The sequence below is a fragment of the Nannobrachium achirus genome, assembly GCF_963921795.1.
Source record: "Nannobrachium achirus genome assembly, chromosome: 10".
Taxonomy (NCBI): domain Eukaryota; kingdom Metazoa; phylum Chordata; class Actinopteri; order Myctophiformes; family Myctophidae; genus Nannobrachium; species Nannobrachium achirus.
Window position 1 is genome coordinate 62,624,287 of NC_137819.1, and position 19,465 is coordinate 62,643,751.

At 42.3% G+C, this 19,465-nt stretch overlaps 1 protein-coding gene across 1 annotated transcript in view; it reads left to right on the forward strand.

Moving 5' to 3' along the window:
* Positions 1 to 14,581, forward strand: part of LOC308293205 (solute carrier family 22 member 13) — a gene marked incomplete at both ends in the record, with an annotated part of 17,407 nt that extends 2,826 nt beyond the window's left edge. The window contains 9 exons of the mRNA XM_080735642.1: positions 534 to 637; positions 2,174 to 2,328; positions 3,767 to 3,935; positions 7,301 to 7,415; positions 8,301 to 8,407; positions 9,182 to 9,393; positions 10,364 to 10,472; positions 11,127 to 11,339; positions 14,503 to 14,581. Of these exons, the coding sequence (XP_080591768.1) occupies positions 534 to 637; positions 2,174 to 2,328; positions 3,767 to 3,935; positions 7,301 to 7,415; positions 8,301 to 8,407; positions 9,182 to 9,393; positions 10,364 to 10,472; positions 11,127 to 11,339; positions 14,503 to 14,581 (1,263 nt within the window). The remainder of the gene's footprint in view (positions 1 to 533; positions 638 to 2,173; positions 2,329 to 3,766; positions 3,936 to 7,300; positions 7,416 to 8,300; positions 8,408 to 9,181; positions 9,394 to 10,363; positions 10,473 to 11,126; positions 11,340 to 14,502) is intronic.
* Between the last annotated feature and the right edge of the window lie 4,884 nt (positions 14,582 to 19,465).

Genomic DNA, 19,465 nt, shown 5'->3' on the forward strand with positions numbered 1-19,465 from the left:
CATTGCGCGCTATAGAGAGAGATCTCTCTCTATAGCGCTGCTGCTACTCAAAGATTTGCCATTTCAGATCATGACAAGTGACAAGCCAGTGGGCCAATAACATGAGTTATATTTTGTCGTTGTCGGGTGGAAACCTTATATGTCCAAAACCGTTTGTTGTGTATTTATCATTTAAAAAATGATTTAAACTATCTGCTGTTTTCACTACTTTTGTGCAACGGCCTTGTATGATAAAGCAGGGCTTTGATTTGCGAAAAAATGTACAAATTTGAAACTTGGAGATACAAGGTTTCTGCCCGACAGTGACGATTTACTTTGTTGGCCGCCCAGACCCCAAAATGGAACGAAGGCTGTTTTATTTATTTTTTCCTAATGGCCGGCCTGGACCAGCCGGGAATGAACCGGCCATTTGGGAGTTGTCCCGCTTTTCCCAATGGCCAGCACGTCCCTGGTATTGACTATAGACCATACTCTTGCATGGCATCATGGTCTTCCAATATGAATTCATGTATCTTTTCTCTTCTATCTGGAAGTGGGACTTGGTGTGCGACAGGGCCTGGCTGAACAGTCTTGGTTCATCTGTCTATATGTCTGGCTTGTTGGTGGGAGCACTGCTGTTTGGAGCCATGGCTGACAGGTATTATAGACCCTCTCCAACTCACTGGTTCAATGTACACACAGAATCTTAAATAGACATATGGCTGTATACTGTACTTAATAGTAAGTAATAGTATAGTACCAGTAGGACGCCTAAGGGAGACAAGCGACCTAGGTCGTGTAATATGGGCTTAAAGGAGTAGTTCACCCCCAAAATGACTTTTTTCTATTGATTACTCACGCCATGGAGACTTGAGTTCAACCCAAATGCATTTGGGTCCCCATCCAGAATCAATGGGGGTAAATTTACTATAATCACATTTTTTGTCTTAGGAATGTGACAAAAACCAAAAAGTGTTATTGAACTCAAGTCTCCATGGCGTGAGTAATCAATAGAAAAAAGTCATTTTGGGGGTGAACTACTCCTTTAATATTGATGGCATAAAAGGGATTCTATCGTATGGGCACCCAGATGGGCATAAAAGGGATTCTATTGTATGGGCACCCAGATGGGCATAAAAGGGATTGATTCTATTAGTGTGGTTGCCCTAACAGGGCATCATCTGGGAATCAGATGTAGAGGTCAGCTCCATATATGGAGATCTAGGTGGTGATCCAGTCGTCTCCATGTGTGGATATCCAGGGTTTGACCTTTGATGAGGTGATGTCACAATGTCAACGATGTGATGTCACAACAGGTCAGCAACAGCTATAGACATTGAGGCGTTACTCACGGACAAGATATGTGCCAGTTTTAACTGCAACATACGGTCACAATTATATACTTATTATTATTATTATATTTTATATTACCTGAATCTCATCTCACAAGCTGTATACTTGTTTAGAGTATAAAGTATTAGACTCTTCCAATTCTCCAGTTGATGCAATGCACACTCCCAAATACAATTACAACAATGTTCTTGTATAGTAGTACTCATCTATGTCAACCCATTTAGGCCTAGGATTATCGACTGCTTTAACTATTGAAAAATAGCAGATATACAAGCTATATACAAGCTCACAGAGCCGCGCTGCGAGCTTGTAGATCTGCTATTTTTTTTAAAGTCGTGAAAATGTGTGCAAATCTTTGAATATGTATTTTCAAAGCAAATGTTTGTAACTAAAATTTTGCTTCTGGGTGGTCCCTGGAACTAAATATTTGGAGATGGGGGTCCGTGGCCAAATAAATATAATTTTGGGGGTCCTTCACATGAAAAGGTTTGAGAACCACTGACATAGTAGTCTCTCAAGAACAGACTAACTGAGCTCCAGTTAAGTGAAAAGGACCTTTTCTTTGACGATGGTTAAGCCAGATTGCTGACATAAAAACATTGTTTTTTTCAAAAAAAACCTTAGAAGGATTCAAAAGACACTTATAGAATTCAAAATTCTATAAGGTCAAAATTCTAATTTCCACGATTTTTCAAAAATAGCAGATCTACAAGCTCGCAGCGCGGCACTCGGTGCCGCGCTGTGAGCTTGTATATCTGCTATTTTTCAATAGTTAAATCAGTCAATATTCCTAGGCCTAAAGTGTATCCTCATGTTGTCCCTATATTGCTTTCTGTGCCAGGTATGGCCGTCGCCTTGCTCTGCTGCTGTCCCTGGGCCTTCAGACAGTGTTTGGAGTCGCTGCGTCCTTCGCCCCCAACTTCCCCATCTATGTGATCCTACGCTTTGTAGTGGGCACCACCATATCAGGAGTCATCATCAATGCCTTCGTCCTTGGTACATACATACAGTATATCATGTAGATGGAGACACATGCACAGTGGTGTATATACAGTTTGGACGGAAGATCTACGAAACTAACCAATTTAGCTAATTTCTGCTTTGCCATACAACAGGGGTCTTCAACAGGGGGTCCGGGACCCCTAGGGGGTCCTCAGAGTACAGGGGATCCTCCAAATCTTTGTGTGAAAAAATAAAATCTCCTTTTTTATACTAACCATATTCTGAGAACTTAAGACAAAAATAGAAGATCTACAAGCTCACAGCTTGTACTGTAGATCGGCTATTTTCGGCAAAGAGGTTTGGTGTAGAGAGGGGAAAAAAGAGCAGACTTAAGTACAGAGTGAAAGGTCAAGTTTATTAGGTAATGACGGCTCAAGCGGTTAAATATCTTAAAACACAAATTGACATGAATCCAAAATACACAGATGATTGTGCTGTCAAACGATTTAACTACCGTATATGGAATCTATGAAAATGAAAAGGTTGTGGGGGTCCCTGCTTCACCTCTCTCTCAACTAAGGGGTCCTTGGCCTGAAAACGTTGAAGACCCCTGCCATACAATATATCAAATTAGACAAGGCTGGAAAACATGTGCCATGCTATTTTAGTTTTCTTTCTTTTTGCAAGTTTGTCCAAACCAGAACACAACCCCTCACTCTTTCCTGTGCCTGCATGCTTCAAGCATTGACCTCAGCTTTACAACCCATCTAGGCCTAGAATCACTTTAACCATTATATTATGCTTTAACTATTACAAAATAGCAGATATTGCAAGCTTGTAGATCTGCTATTTTAGGAAAATCTTGTCTTTTTTTGCAAACATTTGTAACTCAAATATTTGCTTCTGGAGGGTCCCTGGAACAACATATTTTGAGATGGGGGTCCGTGGCCAAATATTGGGGGTCCATGACTTGAAAAGGTTTGAGAACCACTGATTTAGAAGAAGGATTTAGAAGACATTCATAGAAACGGGTCAAAGATATTCAAAGACTTGCACAGATTTTCACGATATTTCAAAAATAGCAGGTCTATAGTACAAGGTCGCAGCACGGCACTCAGTGCCGCGCTGCAAGCTTATATATCTGCTATTTTATCCACAACTTTCCCACATCCCGTCGTGCAATGCGCAGAAGCTACGGCAGTTTCCGGCGTCGCAGCCGAGAATGATCTACAAGCTCACAACGGTTGCATCTGCGACGCGACGTGAGCTTGTATGTCTGCTGGAAGTGTCCTACAGATAATGCTACAGTAAATTCTCGCGGGAACTGGTGGATAGTTAAAGCATAAAATGACAGTTAAAGTATTAATGCGTAATAATGCGTTCCCTTTCATGTTCCCTCTACCCATATTTTCACACCTTCCTCTCCTCTCCCCTCCTCCCATCTCCCATCCTCTCCTCTGCACTGCCTCTCTGTCCTCCGCTCCCCCTATAGGTACTGAGTGGACGTGCACAAAGAGGCGCATGTTAGCGGGCATATTCACTGACTATGCCTTTGGACTGGGCTACATGCTGCTGGCAGGTGTAGCATACCTGATACGAGACTGGAGAATGTTACAACTGGCCATATCAGCACCAGGCTTCCTACTCATTTTTTACATATGGTGAGGACTTCAATTCAACCCTCCTCAAGCCTCTATCGTGGTCCTAGGTGAAGAGCTATCACCTCAACGCGGTGTATTTTTCTAGCTATCTCCTAGGCCAGGGGTGGGCAACTTTGATGATGGAGAGGGCCACCACATGTTCACACTCACTCCAGAGGGCCACAATGCATATACATAGCAAAAATAGCCGATCTACAAGCTCAAAACGCGTCGCAGTGCGACGCGTTTTGAGCTTGTAGATCTGCAATGTTTGGTATTTTTGAATGGGAATCCTGAAAAGTAAGCTTTTTTTCTTCTTTTTTCTAAACATTTCAAATGCATTTCTATGTTCTTATGCTAACATTATGAACTTAAATACAAATACATTGGACATTAAAAAATACAATAACATTTTAATACTAGTCATTTAGCTACGGTACCAATATAGATTGAAGTAATTAAATCTGGTAATTTTTCCATGTTTGGAATTGTAACAGCTGAAATCAATAATATATTAGTACTCCAATATCAACCTGTGGGCCGCATTAAGTGAAGGCGAGGGCCGCATGTGGCCCCCGGGCCGCCAGTTGCCCATGTATGACCTAGGCATTGTTAGACATTTTTAGGTGATAGCTAGAAAACTACACCGCAGTGAGGTGATACTGTAGCTCTTCACCTTGGACTATGATAGAGGTTTTAACAGTCGCTCAGCCAAGTCAGTCACTCATGATTTGCATCGACACTTTGCATCTTTTTCACGCCGGTGACCTAATAAGTCAACCAGTTACTCACTCACACACACACACACACACACACGCACACACCCATCTTTAGCTCAACTGCATGGTTCAGGATTTGGGTGGTTGTGCACTGCAGACACGTTTGGACATCGGTCTGTGGCCCTAAGCAAAGCCACAGACAATATAGCGACCCACACATTCCCACAACCAATGAGTAGAAGAGTTGCAACAGTTGCAGATGTATTCTATTTCTATTCTGTCTAGGAAAGAGCATGTTGACATGACAATACCTCTCCTTCCCCCTTGTCTCCCAATTCGTCACAATTATTACATAATCATCTAATCGCAATTATTTGACATAATCGCTATTTTTTTGTGATAATCGTCGTAATCGTTTACATTCTTTTTATATATGTTCAAACATTTATTGTAGATCGTCTATTTCCACTATCAACGTTCTTTTTAAAGTGTAAAGTTGTGAAATATGTCGGTCATTTCTTTGTATATATAGGTTATGTGTCATATCTGCCATGTGCAACTTCAAAGCCTACAAGCCAAACAGAAATGTAATTGTCAACGACAATCGCAATTATTTGAGAGACAATTAATCGTGTAAAATGCCATAATCATGACAGCCCCATCTCCCATCTTAGCCCATCCACTCATTTCTGACTCCCATTCTATCATCTCTCCTTCTGTCTGTCCATGATGTTAGGGTGATCATCTCTCCTTGTGTCTGTCCATGATGTTAGGGTGATCATCTCTCCTTGTGTCTGTCCATGATGTTAGGGTAATCATCTCTCCTTGTGTCTGTCCATGATGTTAGGGTAATCATCTCTCCTTGTGTCTGTCCATGATGTTAGGGTGATCATCTCTCCTTGTGTCTGTCCATGATGTTAGGGTAAACATCTCTCCTTGTGTCTGTCCATGATGTTAGGGTAATCATCTCTCCTTGTGTCTGTCCATGATGTTAGGGTAATCATCTCCCCTTGTGTCTGTCCATGATGTTAGGGTAATCATCTCCCCTTGTGTCTGTCCATGATGTTAGGGTAATCATCTCTCCTTGTGTCTGTCTGTCCATGATGTTAGGGTAAACATCTCTCCTTGTGTCTGTCCATGATGTTAGGGTAATCATCTCTCCTTGTGTCTGTCCATGATGTTAGGGTAATCATCTCTCCTTGTGTCTGTCCATGATGTTAGGGTAATCATCTCTCCTTGTGTCTGTCCATGATGTTAGGGTAATCATCTCTCCTTGTGTCTGTCCATGATGTTAGGGTAATCATCTCTCCTTGTGTCTGTCTGTCCATGATGTTAGGGTAATCATCTCTCCTTGTGTCTGTCTGTCCATGATGTTAGGGTAATCATCTCTCCTTGTGTCTGTCCATGATGTTAGGGTAATCATGTCTCCTTGTGTCTGTCCATGATGTTAGGGTGATCATCTCTCCTTGTGTCTGTCCATGATGTTAGGGTAATCATGTCTCCTTGTGTCTGTCCATGATGTTAGGGTGATCATCTCTCCTTGTGTCTGTCCATGATGTTAGGGTAATCATCTCTCCTTGTGTCTGTCTGTCCATGATGTTAGGGTAATCATCTCTCCTTGTGTCTGTCCATGATGTTAGGGTAATCATGTCTCCTTGTGTCTGTCCATGATGTTAGGGTGATCATCTCTCCTTGTGTCTGTCCATGATGTTAGGGTAATCATGTCTCCTTGTGTCTGTCCATGATGTTAGGGTAACCATCTCTCCTTGTGTCTGTCCATGATGTTAGGGTAATCATCTCTCCTTGTGTCTGTCCATGATGTTAGGGTAATCATCTCTCCTTGTGTCTGTCCATGATGTTAGGGTAATCATCTCTCCTTGTGTCTGTCCATGATGTTAGGGTAATCATCTCTCCTTGTGTCTGTCCATGATGTTAGGGTGATCATCTCTCCTTGTGTCTGTCCATGATGTTAGGGTAATCATGTCTCCTTGTGTCTGTCCATGATGTTAGGGTGATCATCTCTCCTTGTGTCTGTCCATGATGTTAGGGTAATCATCTCTCCTTGTGTCTGTCCATGATGTTAGGGTAATCATCTCTCCTTGTGTCTGTCCATGATGTTAGGGTAATCATCTCTCCTTGTGTCTGTCCATGATGTTAGGGTAATCATCTCTCCTTGTGTCTGTCCATGATGTTAGGGTAATCATCTCTCCTTGTGTCTGTCCATGATGTTAGGGTAATCATCTCTCCTTGTGTCTGTCCATGATGTTAGGGTAATCATCTCTCCTTGTGTCTGTCCATGATGTTAGGGTGATCATCTCTCCTTCTGTCTGTCTGTCCATGATGTTAGGGTAATCATCTCTCCTTCTGTCTGTCTGTCCATGATGTTAGGGTAATCATCTCTCCTTGTGTCTGTCCATGATGTTAGGGTAATCATCTCTCCTTGTGTCTGTCCATGATGTTAGGGTAATCATCTCTCCTTCTGTCTGTCTGTCCATGATGTTAGGGTAATCATCTCTCCTTGTGTCTGTCCATGATGTTAGGGTAATCATCTCTCCTTGTGTCCGTCCATGATGTTAGGGTGATCATCTCTCCTTGTGTCTGTCTGTCTGTCCATGATGTTAGGGTAATCATCTCTCCTTGTGTCTGTCTGTCTGTCCATGATGTTAGGGTGATCCCTCAGTCTGCCAGGTGGCTGCTGGCCAACGACAGGACAGAAGAAGCCATGATTCTCCTGCGCAAGGCAGCTCTAGTCAACGGCCGGGTCTTACCTCCCAGCGTACAGGTGAACCTGTTTGGTCTTACCTCCCAGCGTACAGGTGAACCTGTTTGGTCTTACCTCCCAGCATACAGGTGAACCTGTTTGGTCTTACCTCCCAGCATACAGGTGTCTGTCTGCTTATTACTAAACCTGTTTGGTCTTACCTCCCAGCATACAGGTGTCTGTCTGCTTATTACTAAACCTGTTTGGTCTTACCTCCCAGCATACAGGTGTCTGTCTGCTTATTACTAAACCTGTTTGGTCTTACCTCCCAGCATACAGGTGTCTGTCTGCTTATTACTAAACCTGTTTGCTGACTATTTATTCTAAGGCAGTGGTTCTCAACCTTTTCAGGCCGCGACCAGCAAAATAATCATATTTTAACTGGGGACCCCCGCCACGCTGACGAGCACTAAGAGTTGAGGCATTACATTTTGTACAACACGGTATTGTGAGCGAGGCGTTGTGAGCATGTAGATCTGCTATTCTCACAATTTCTGCCTCTAATATTTGACCATTTTTTGTAATTTTAGAGTTATTAAAAACTCCTTAAATTGTCACTTTAGAAAAGTGCAGATACCCTCTATACACTTCAACTTTATGTTGGTTTGCTTTACTGTTGAGAAAGAAAACAATGTTGCACATTAAGTTAATCACCAGGGGACCCCCCAACATAATTTGGGGACCCCCCTGGGGTCCCAACCCATAGGTTGAGAACCACTGTTCCAAGGGGAAAATATCAACGCAAATGTTACCAATTCTATAAGCTGTATGCGAAAAGTCCTGTTGGAAACAAATCTGAACAAAACCTCATGACATTTTCAATTTATTTTCGTGCACGTGTGTGTGTGTGTGTGTGTGTGTGTGTGTGTGTGTGTGTGTGTGTGTGCGTGCATACGTGCACATCAGGAGGAAAAGTGTGAACTGACAAGACAAGAAAAGCGGAGCCACTCTGCTGCCGATCTTGTACGAACACCTCAAATGAGGAAGAGGACTCTCATCTTGTTTTATATCTGGTAAATGTGTGTGTTCACACGTACTCACCACCTGCCAATGTGTGAACCTGTTGGTCCGGTAATTTTTAACAAGCAACAATGCGATGGATTAGAAACTTAATACTGTACATCTGTTTTGCCTTAACCTATTTAGAACGGGTACACATTATTGTGTATCATTATTTTATGCTTTAACTATTGAAAAATAGCAGATATACAAGCTCACAGCGCGGCACCGAGTGCCGCGCTGCGAGCTTGTAGATCTGCTATTTTTGAAAATTCGTGAAAATTAGAATTTTGACCCGATTCTATTAGTGTCTTTTGAATCCTTCTAAGGCTTTTGGAAAACCCCTATGTTTCTATGTCAGCAATCTGGCCAGCCATCGTCAAAGAAAAGGTACTTTTCACTCAGTTGGTCTGTTCTTGAGAGACTACTATGTCAGTGGTTCTCAAACCTTTTCATGTGAAGGACCCCCAAAATGATATGTATTTGGCCACGGACCCCCATTCAACATATCTAGTTCCAGGGACCACCCAGAAGCAAAATTTGAGTTGCAAATGTTCGCTTTAAAAATACTGTACATACAAGTCAAAGATTTGCACACATTTCCACGACTTTTTCAAAAATAGCAGATCTACAAGCTCGCAGCGCGCCGCGCTGTGAGCTTGTATATCTGCTATTTTTCAACAGTTAAAGCATAAAATAATGATACACAATAATGTGTACCCGTTCTAGATGGGTTAATCTCTCACGCACCCCTCATTAACGTTCTTTTCTCCCCCGTCTCTCACGAGGTTTGTGAACGTGCTGGTGTACTACGGCCTGTCTCTAGGAGTGTCCAGGCTGGGGACAGATCTCTACCTGACCCAGTTTGTGTTCGGCCTCATTGAGTTCCCCGCCCGTTCCCTGGTCCTGCTGGTCCTGCCGCGGAGCCGACGCTTCTCCCAGAGCGGCTTCCTGGCGGTGGGAGGCGTGGCCTGCCTGCTCATGCTCACCGTCCCTGAAGGTCAGTCTGTGGGAGGGTTTAAAACTCATCTGTCCTCCAGCTTTTTTTGTCAAGGGACGTGCTGGCCATTGGGAAAAGCGGGACGACTCCCGAAAGGCCGGTTCATTCCCGGCCGGTCCAGGCCGGCCATTAGGAAAAAAAATTAAATAAAATGTTGGCCTTTGTTCCATTTTGGGGGCTGGGCGGCCAACAAAGTAAATCGTCACTGTCGGGCAGAAACCTCGTATCTCCAAGTTTCAAATTTGTACATTTTTTTGCAAAGCAAAGCCCTGCTTCATCATACAAGGCCGTCGCACAAAAGTAGTGAAAACAGCAGATCTACAAGCACACAACGCCTCGCGGTGCGAGGCGTTGTGTGCTTGTAGATCGGCTGTTTTCACTAGTTTAAATAATTTTTAAAATGATAATTACAAAACAAACGGTTTTGGACATACAAGGTTTCCACCCGACAACGACGAAATATAACTCATGTAACTGGCTTGTCACTTGTCATGATCTGAAATGGCAAATCTTTGAGTAGCAGCAGCGCTATGGAGAGAGATCTCTCTCTATAGCCGCAATGTGGGCCTCTACAACTCTTTTTCCCGGGCTGAATCAGGGGCCCAGCACGTCCCTGGTCAAATATGTTTTATTGTTTTATTATTCAGGGAGGCCATGAAGGCCATGGCCATTGTTGCCCCACAGTTTGGCCTTGTGACCCTCCAAAAAATGGCATGCCCTGAGGCCACAGTGGCCTTAATGCCCCAGCTGACTGTACCACTCTCTCTGTCTCTTTCTTGTCATGTAGACACTAGTGTCTCTTTCTTGTCACGTAGACACTAGTGTCTCTTTCTTGTCACGTAGACACTAGTGTCTCTTTCTTGTCATGTAGACAATGTTGAGATTCTCAGCTATACTGTTATCTTCATCCATGCCTTACCCCTTATCGCTATAAACGTCTTTGCCTTTGTTTTACTATTCACCCCACTAGGTCACCCCAACGTCATGACTGGTCTTGCCATGGCAGGGAAGTTCGGTATAACGTCCTCCTTTGCTGTAATCTATGTATACACCGCAGAGATCTTTCCCACAGTGCTGCGGTAAGGCTGTGTTTTTGTTTGTGTTCTCTTCTCAAACAAGCAACGTTTTTGCCCTGCTGTATGTGGACTACCATTCTATGTGGACCTGCCAATGCTTTTCTATTATTTGTTTTTCTTTTTTTAACCTCATGTACATACCTGCTGTTTTTTATGCTATGTGTATATACAGTGGTGCGCCACATTTTGCACAGATATAGCCCAGGGCATGCTCTAATGATTTAGCTAGGACGCCCGAGTCGGCGACCTTTGGGGTCGCAACAGCTCCAGAAAACACCCACAAAACTCTGAAAAGTGATGACTCATCACTTTTCATCACAAAACCATCATTTTCTGGGGCCATTACTAGCCCAAGGAATGTTTTTTGTGCAAATGGGAGCCCAACTTGATTTGGCCGCTGTGGCGACCCCGAAGGTCGCCGACTCGGGCGCCCTAGCCAATTCATTAGAGCATGCCCTGAGCTACATCTGTGTAAAATTTGGCGCTTTTAGACTGATTAGCACGAGATTACCATTCTATCTCCCTAAGGCCTCCGACTACTCTTCTTTGCACCTGTAAAACCTGTGACGTGACAACAAAGTTGATTCTGAAAACCATTCTCGTGGTCAAGTCTCATGGAGCGTCTGCCCACATTATCTCTCCACGTGTGCTCTACAGGCAAACAGGAATAGGCGTGTGCTCCATGTTTGCCAGGACGGGGGGCATTCTGGCCCCCATGATCAACATCCTTCACGACCACAGCCCCGTCGTACCCCTGGTCATCTTCGGGACCTCCCCGCTGCTTGGCGCCGTGCTGGCCCTGGCGCTGCCCGAGACGGCTGGCAGGCCTCTTCCTGACACCGTGGAGGACGTGGAGACGTGGGACACCAGGTACCACCACGGGCCCTCTTTTTAACCACATCCACTCAGGCCTTGGTATTTTCAAGAACAGGGGTGTCACACCAAATTATGGGCCCTGGGCACAAGGATTCACTCGCATTCTGTGCTTTAGCTATTGAAAAATAGCAGATATACAAGCTCACAGCGAGTGCCGCGCTGCGAGCTTGTAGTTCTGCTATTTTTTTTTTATCGTGAACATTGTGCAAGTCTTTGAATTATTTCAAATCCTTCTAAAGTTTTTTGAAAAAGTGGTGCCTAAACCTTTTCATGTGAAGGACCCCCAAAATGACATGTATATGGCCACAGACCCCCATCTCAAAATATCTAGTTCCAGGGACCCCCCAGAAGCAAAATTTGAGTTACAAAAATGTTTGCTTAAAAAGTACATACTATATTCAAAGATTTGCACACATTTTCACGACTTAAAAGAAATAGCAGATTTACAGCTTGTATATCTGCTATTTTTCAATAGTATAAAATCATTAAGGCCCCTCCACCTTGGGCCCTAGTAACGCAGTCCCACTACCCCACCCCATTGTGACGCCCCTGTTCAAGAATAGTCACTTTTATCAAGTTGTGACAAGCTCATCACTTGTTTGATCCATGATTAGGGATGGGACGATATGAAAATTTCATATCACGATTATTGTGACCAAAGAAATCCCGATTTACGATATTATCGCAGATAATCCAAATATCCCCAACATCCATGATCCTAGGGCGGAACATTTGCCCAAAAAAATGCAGATTTACAAGCTCACAACACGTCGCAATGAGTTTTTCTTTGGCAAAGAGATTTGGTAGAGCGTGAAAAGAGACTGTATCAAGTACGTATATTATAAGTATGTTTTACCAATAGAGAGTTTAAATGGTACCGGATATGCAGCTCAGCAAATAAAAGGTGAATTGATCCCACAGTGCATGACGGAGGACAATTTCACGATAAATTAAATCTCCACAATATGATTACCGTGAGTGTTTTTTTTTTTATCACGATAAACGATAATATCGCTTTATCGTCCGATCCCTAGTCATGATGCCACATGCTGTGAACTTGTAGCGTGGCTATTTTAGCTACAGGTATGTGTAGGACTACGTTTAGATGGTTTAAGTCGTTAAATCGGGTTCTATACAAAGAAATGTACATAGAATTAGACATAATTCATTAGAGATGAAATTACTTGTAAATAAAGTGCCAAAGTAAAGTTCCAAATGAATTGAAACAGAAGCGCCTTGCTATACCCAGGTTCCTAACATCAGACGTCATCAGAGTGACTATCAAGTCTTGGTCAGTACGTAGGCTCACTAGGCTGAGATGAACTAGTGCAGTGGTTCAATTGTGCAATTATTTTGGGGGGTCCCCAGACGATTAACTTAATGTGCAACATTGTTTTCTCACTCAACAGTAAACAAACCAGCATAAAGTTTAAGTGTATAGAGGGTATCTACACATTTCTAAAGTAACAATTTAAGGACTTTTAAATACCTCTAAAATGACAAATTAAACTTTGGCCAAATTGTCAAATATTAGAGGCTGAACTTGTGAAAATAGCAAATCTACATGCTCACAAGTGAGCATGTAGATCTGCTATTTTCACAATAGAACCGAGTTATACAAAATGTAATGCCTCAACTCTTAGTGCTCGTCAGGGTGGGGGGGGGGTCCCCAGTTAAAATAATATGATTATTTTGGGGTCACGGCCTGAAAAGGTTGAGGACCACCGAACTAGTGGACCTCTGATGAGACGCTTTCCGTTTGCCAATGTGCCAGCATGACATAACCACTTAAATCTTAAAAGTTGCTGTATGTAAAATAGCAAAAAATAGCCAATCTCAACTTCGAGCTCACAACGCGCTGCAACGCCCTGTGTTGTGAGCTTGTACGATGTCTATTTTTGCCGAATGTTTGTCTATTATAAATAGGGTGCATGTGGTTAGTTAGCAATTCCATCCCTAAGCTCATGCGTCAGCTATGTGCCTTGTGACTCCATCCTGGGTCTTTTACACTGCGGTTCCAATGGAAAAGCCTCCACTAAAGCCCCTTTTCGACTGTAGCTTTAGCACCACACCACACCACACCACACCACACCACACTACACTACACTACACTACACTACACTACACTACACTACACTACACTACACCACACCACACCACACCACACCACACCACACCACCACACCACACCACACCACACTACACTACTACACCACACCACACCACACCACACCACACCACACCACACCACACCACACCACACTACTACACCACACCACACCACACCACACCACACCACACCACACCACACTACTACACCACACCACACCACACCACACCACACCATACTACACTACACTACACTACACTACACTACACCACACCACACCACACCACACCACACCACACCACACCACACCGGTAAGAAACAAATTGACCCATTTTTAACTGTGATTATGATACAATATACATTTGTATTACAACTATCCGAAATTATAATACACTATAATGGATTAGAACTGTGATTATAATACACTATAAAGTATGAATGTATTACTATGGTAATTATAATACACTATAATAGATTATAATAGTGATTATAACAGTATTACAACTATATCCTGGTGATCTAAATGAAAAGTCAGTGAGTGATCAGTCATTATTAAGTGTTTGGCCCTGTTTGGCCTAGCTCAGACCTACTCTAGATTGGATACTTTTTGAGTGGTGGTCTCACCGCCACTCCTGTAATCAGGTTTCACGATGCCGTGTCTGTGTGTATGTATGTATGTCTGTCGCCTGTCATACCTTTCCTGACCACACACGTTAAAGGAGGGGCGCTATTGAGCAGGCAGACTCAACACTCTCTCTCTCTCTCTCTCTCTCTCACACACACACACACACACACACACACACACACACACACACACACACACACACACACACACACACACTTTAGACACACACGACTATTTTTATTTGACCACCACTCAGTTCACAAGGTGTGATTTTTAGTACCACGTTTAGTTCCACTTTCACCTGTCACAAGTGGGTGGTGTGGTGTGGAGTGGTGTGGTGCTGGGCCAGTGGAAAAGGGGCTAGTATTGCTAATAAAAAACTCATGCACACACTGTAAACGTGCTTCCTTTGTCTTCCTCAGGTCAACTCCGAAGAAGGAGAGCCCAGAAAGCAGCACAGAGGAGGGGCAGGAGTTAGAATGTCTGGCGACTCAGTCCTGACCATACAGTATGCAGGGGTCTTTAACGTTTTCAGGCCGGGGACCCCCAAACTGACGGGGAGATGGAGCAGGGACCCCCTACCACCTCGTAGGGTGGGGGGGTCGGGGCTACGACATATTTGTTATTTTAAACATGTACAAGTTACAGCAAGCAGGGTGGGCCGTACCACTACCATTTCTAAACATACTACTTATTAACTGAGAACCAATGTCAATAATATCAACAATCTGTCAATTGCATAGTAATCATGTATTCAAGCTATTCAAAATGGATAGAATCATGATTTCTTTTTTTTACATAAATGTGAAAAAAAAGAAAAACATTTTTTGAAATCTTTTTTTTTTTTTAAGCAATAATTTCACGGACCCCCTGCAGTACCTCCGCGGACCCCCTAGGGGTCGCGGACCCCCTGTTGAAGACCCCTGCGAGTGTAGTGGATCACTAGCATCCTTTAAAATCGCCCTGAAAAACCACTTACAGGCAGCAGCCGTCCGCAACTGGGAATAAATACAAACCTAGCCCAGCCCAGCCCTACCCTCCCCTGCCCCTTCTTTGTGTATACTTTCTGTTTGCCTTACTGTTTCTTGTTCTCTTATATATTTTTTTCTGACTATATCTACCGCATAGTACTGTGTTCTATTCGTCTGTCTTTCAATGTTATATGAGATACTTTAATGGTTTCCTGTGGAAATAAGCTTAGTCTTTTCTAGGATCGCCTTTTAGTAGACCTTGTACCAGTGAACTGTACCGTCATGAAACTGTACCTTTTCCTATGCAAACTTCTAATAAAGTCTTCAATCAATCAATCAATCAGCACTAGGCCAGGGCATTAACGAAAAGGTCGACAAGTCGACTCAGTCGACTTCATTACACAAGTCGACTCCCACCAGAGAAAGTCGAAGTTGAAAAAAAAAAAAAAATGCTTTCTATTGTGAAAATAGAAGATCTACATGCTCACAACGCCTCACGATGCGAGGCATTGTGAGCATGTAGATCGGCTATTTTCACAATTTCTGCCTCTATACATTTGACAATTTGGCCAATGTTTAATTTGTCATTTTAGAGGTATTAAAAAGTCCTTAAATTGGCACTTTAGAAATGTGAAGATACCCTCTATAGTACACTTAAACTTTGTTGGTTTGATAACAGAAGAGTGAGAAAACAATGTTTCACATTAAGTGTCTTTGTCTCGTTTTATACAAGATTTCTTTCGAACTAAATATTTTGAGATGGGAAAAAGGTTTTCAAAAGACCAGAAGGATTTGAAATATTCAAAGACTGTGAGCTTGTATATCTGCTATTTTTTTCAATAGTTAAAGCACAACATAATGCCTTCCCAGTCTAAATGGGTTAAACCCCGTCCCACTATATGAAGAACATTCATGGGGGGCCCGCAGTGAATCCTCGTAAATTTAATTTAACAAAAACTCTTCTCCTGGCACAAATTCTTTTCAAATTGCTTAATTATGTATAATATGGGGGGGGGGGGGTCGTGTGTGATGTGATGACGTCATCAAACGATAAAGTCGACTTCAACTCAACTTTTTACTGAGTCGAGTCGACTTGCAAAAAAATCCCAAGTCGTTAATGCCCTAGTATGCATACACGCTTGACCGTTCACTCATACTCACACACTACAGTAGGCACCTCTCCCCTCATTAACACACACAGAACATTTACTATGCAATTTCAACTGACATACAAAAAAAACGTCTTACAAGCCCTACTTTATGTAAGCCTAAAGCCCAGTCCACACCAATGACTTGCGAAGCAACGAAACCACTGCAAGAGAGAACTTGTAGAGGTCTGAATTTCTCTGTTGCAGCCCGGTCAACACCATTTTAAGATTCTGTTGCAAGTTGCAATTTGTTACGTCGCGAATCATTGGTGTGGATTGAGATTGAGACGAATATCATCCTTTTGATCCAAGCCCAAATCACCCTTGCACACAAATCTACTGTAGAGGGCCAGTCAATCCAGAAGGAGGTAAACACATACTACATCAGGAATAAATAGTAATCCTTTTATACTCTTGATTACCAAAGACTCTACCTTTTTTGTTGGGGCAATTTTCAATTATATTGATTCACCCAAAGGCTGATAAATGAGTTAAGGTTTCTCAGTGTCTCAACACACCTCACATTAAAACAGGGTAAATTGTTTTTGTAAAATCATTATTTTACGATATAGTCCTGTCATGATGGACTACTACCTCAATGATGTAACCCACTGTACTATGTCATGCATCTTTGCTGTACAGTAAAATGCTTTTTCAACTTTCCCTTATTCAAGTTCGAAATAAAAGGACCAAAATGAGATTGCACTGCATGATGTACTAGGTACCGTTTTCATCATGGCTCATGTAGCCTTTCAGTAACATAGTCATTAACGTTACTGTAGTGTCCAATATGTCAATAGGATATGGCTTAAACCAGTGTTAAGATTAAGAAAATAGGAGATAGTTAAAATACTATCCCAAGCTGTACAAACTGTCCTAGCTATTATGACTTAGACTTGATTTATGAAAGGCTGCATAATATCACTTAATAATGGTCAACTGATTATGGATACATTTTAGTTACTCTTAGTCCAATTAACAGATCGCAACAATTTCTTTTTCTCCTCTGTTTTTGCATGGGTCATGTTTTGCGCTTATATTATTTCACTGTATCGCTGTATCAGTGTGCGTGTGCATGTATTGTTGTGTGTGTGTGTGTGTGTGGAAGTTCCGGCACTCTTCTGCATGCTTTAAGTTTAGGGGAACACGAACCATTGCTGCACAATGCAACGACCATTAGGGATGGGTATCGTCTGCGATACTTTTAATGGTGTCGATCGCATGACGTCGATACTATCGGGTATTGGTTCGCGTAAAAACGAACGATACCTCGTTTCGATACTCTGGAACGCACCCCTGGCCGGTCGCATCTGTAACAGTTGGGCTACTGAGAGTTTAATGACTGCTTTAGTAGACTACACTCGTTACTGTGGAAAATAGCCGACAATAGCCTATAATGTTTATTATTATGATGATTATCCAACGTCTATACTCTCCGCTCCACCACACTGTGTGATCATCATCATCATCTCTGCTCTACCGCAGCGAGTCACCACTCTTTCCGTGTTGAAGTTAAACTTAAATAAAAAGTATCGAAAATGGTATCGAAAAGGGTATCGTATCGATTCCCAGGTATCGAAAAAGGTATCGTATCGATTCAAAGGTGAACGATACCCATCCCTAATGACCATACAGTTAATCAAGCACGCAACTAGTTCAGAAACCAACCACTTCCTACAAAACAATCTACATTTTTATTGTGATGATTCCAGCTTAATGCATTGTTTTTAGTGCAACTCATGATTAAAACACAAGCACAAGGATGGGCGGATATGAGTCACAAAATGTGCGTTGTACATAGGGCTGTCACGATTATTTGTCACTCAAATAATTGCGATTAACGATTTAATTGTGTTTTTGTCGTTGACAATTACATTTCTGTTTGGCTTGTAGGCTTTGAAGTTGCACATGGTAGATATGACACATACCCTAAATATACAAAGAAATTACTGACATATTTGACAACTTTACGCTTAAAAAAGAACATTGATAAGAGGAAATAGCCAACCTGCTATTTCCACTATTTTTGACTTTAAAAAAAAATATATATGAACATTTTTCAACATGGCGTTTCCATGTCACGTCTAATCACGATTAGACGATCATGTAATAATTGTGACAGCCCTAGTTGTACAACAGGAATGAAAAGGCACTGCCCCCCAATGTGACACTACCAATAAAACATGTCCCAAACCCACGCTTGAAAATGCCTGCTTAATCCATTGCACATCATCTTCCAACTCCGTTGGACACAGTCAGGCAGCACAAATTAAAACATCTATCCATTAAAGGACAACTTTAGTTTTTTACAACAAGGGTTCATATTTTAGACTTTAATTAAAGAATATAAAAGATGAGTGTTAAAATTATTTCATTTACTTCTTTCTATTGTTTTAGAGATTCTTATTTCAGTGGTTGGGGGAATGCGTAGGCTACAAGTGGCAAGTCATTTTACACAGAATAAGCCCATTCCCGAGATACAACGCAACCTTTCATGGTCGGATTGAATTTCGGAGCACGCAAATAAAAAAATCAACCTCACGTTATGTCAATCACGTTTGCACACTGCCGCCCGTTTCGCGCACCACTCGGTCCCTTGCTCTCTCTATTTCTCTCTCCTTGCCCTGAAAAACGCATTTCGCAACGAAAAACGCAGCAGTGTGCAACCACCTTTATTGTGTCTAAAAAGACATATTCAGCCACTTGTACGCATGCCCCCATGGCATGCGTACGCATGCCCCACATTTTAGCACGGTAAACGCGATAAAACAATAGAACGAAGCCAATGAAAACATTTTAACACTCACTTTTTATTTTCTCTAATTACAATTTAAAATATGAACCCTTGTTGTAAAAAAATCAAAGTTGTCCTTTAATCCACATTTTCACCTTCAGGTACTCACGTGTACCTTTGTGGCATAGTAGAGAACATTAAAAGCACAAATAACCAGTTCTGTCTGAAGACCTGAAGAGGCACACGCGTTCCTATCTATGCCAGGGTTCCCCAAAAGGCGGCCCGCGGGCCATTTGCGGCAACAACAACATTTGCGGCAACAACACTAGTATATCGTCATTGTCGGCTGGAAATCTCCTATCTCTAAATTTGTACGTTCTTTAGCAAATCATACAAGGCCATCGCACAAAAGGAGTGAAAACAGCAGATCTACAAGCACACAACGCCGGTGCGAGGCGTTGTGTGCTTGTAGATCTGCTGTTTTCACTAGTTTAAATTATTTAAAAAATTATAAATTGAAAACGAACGGTTT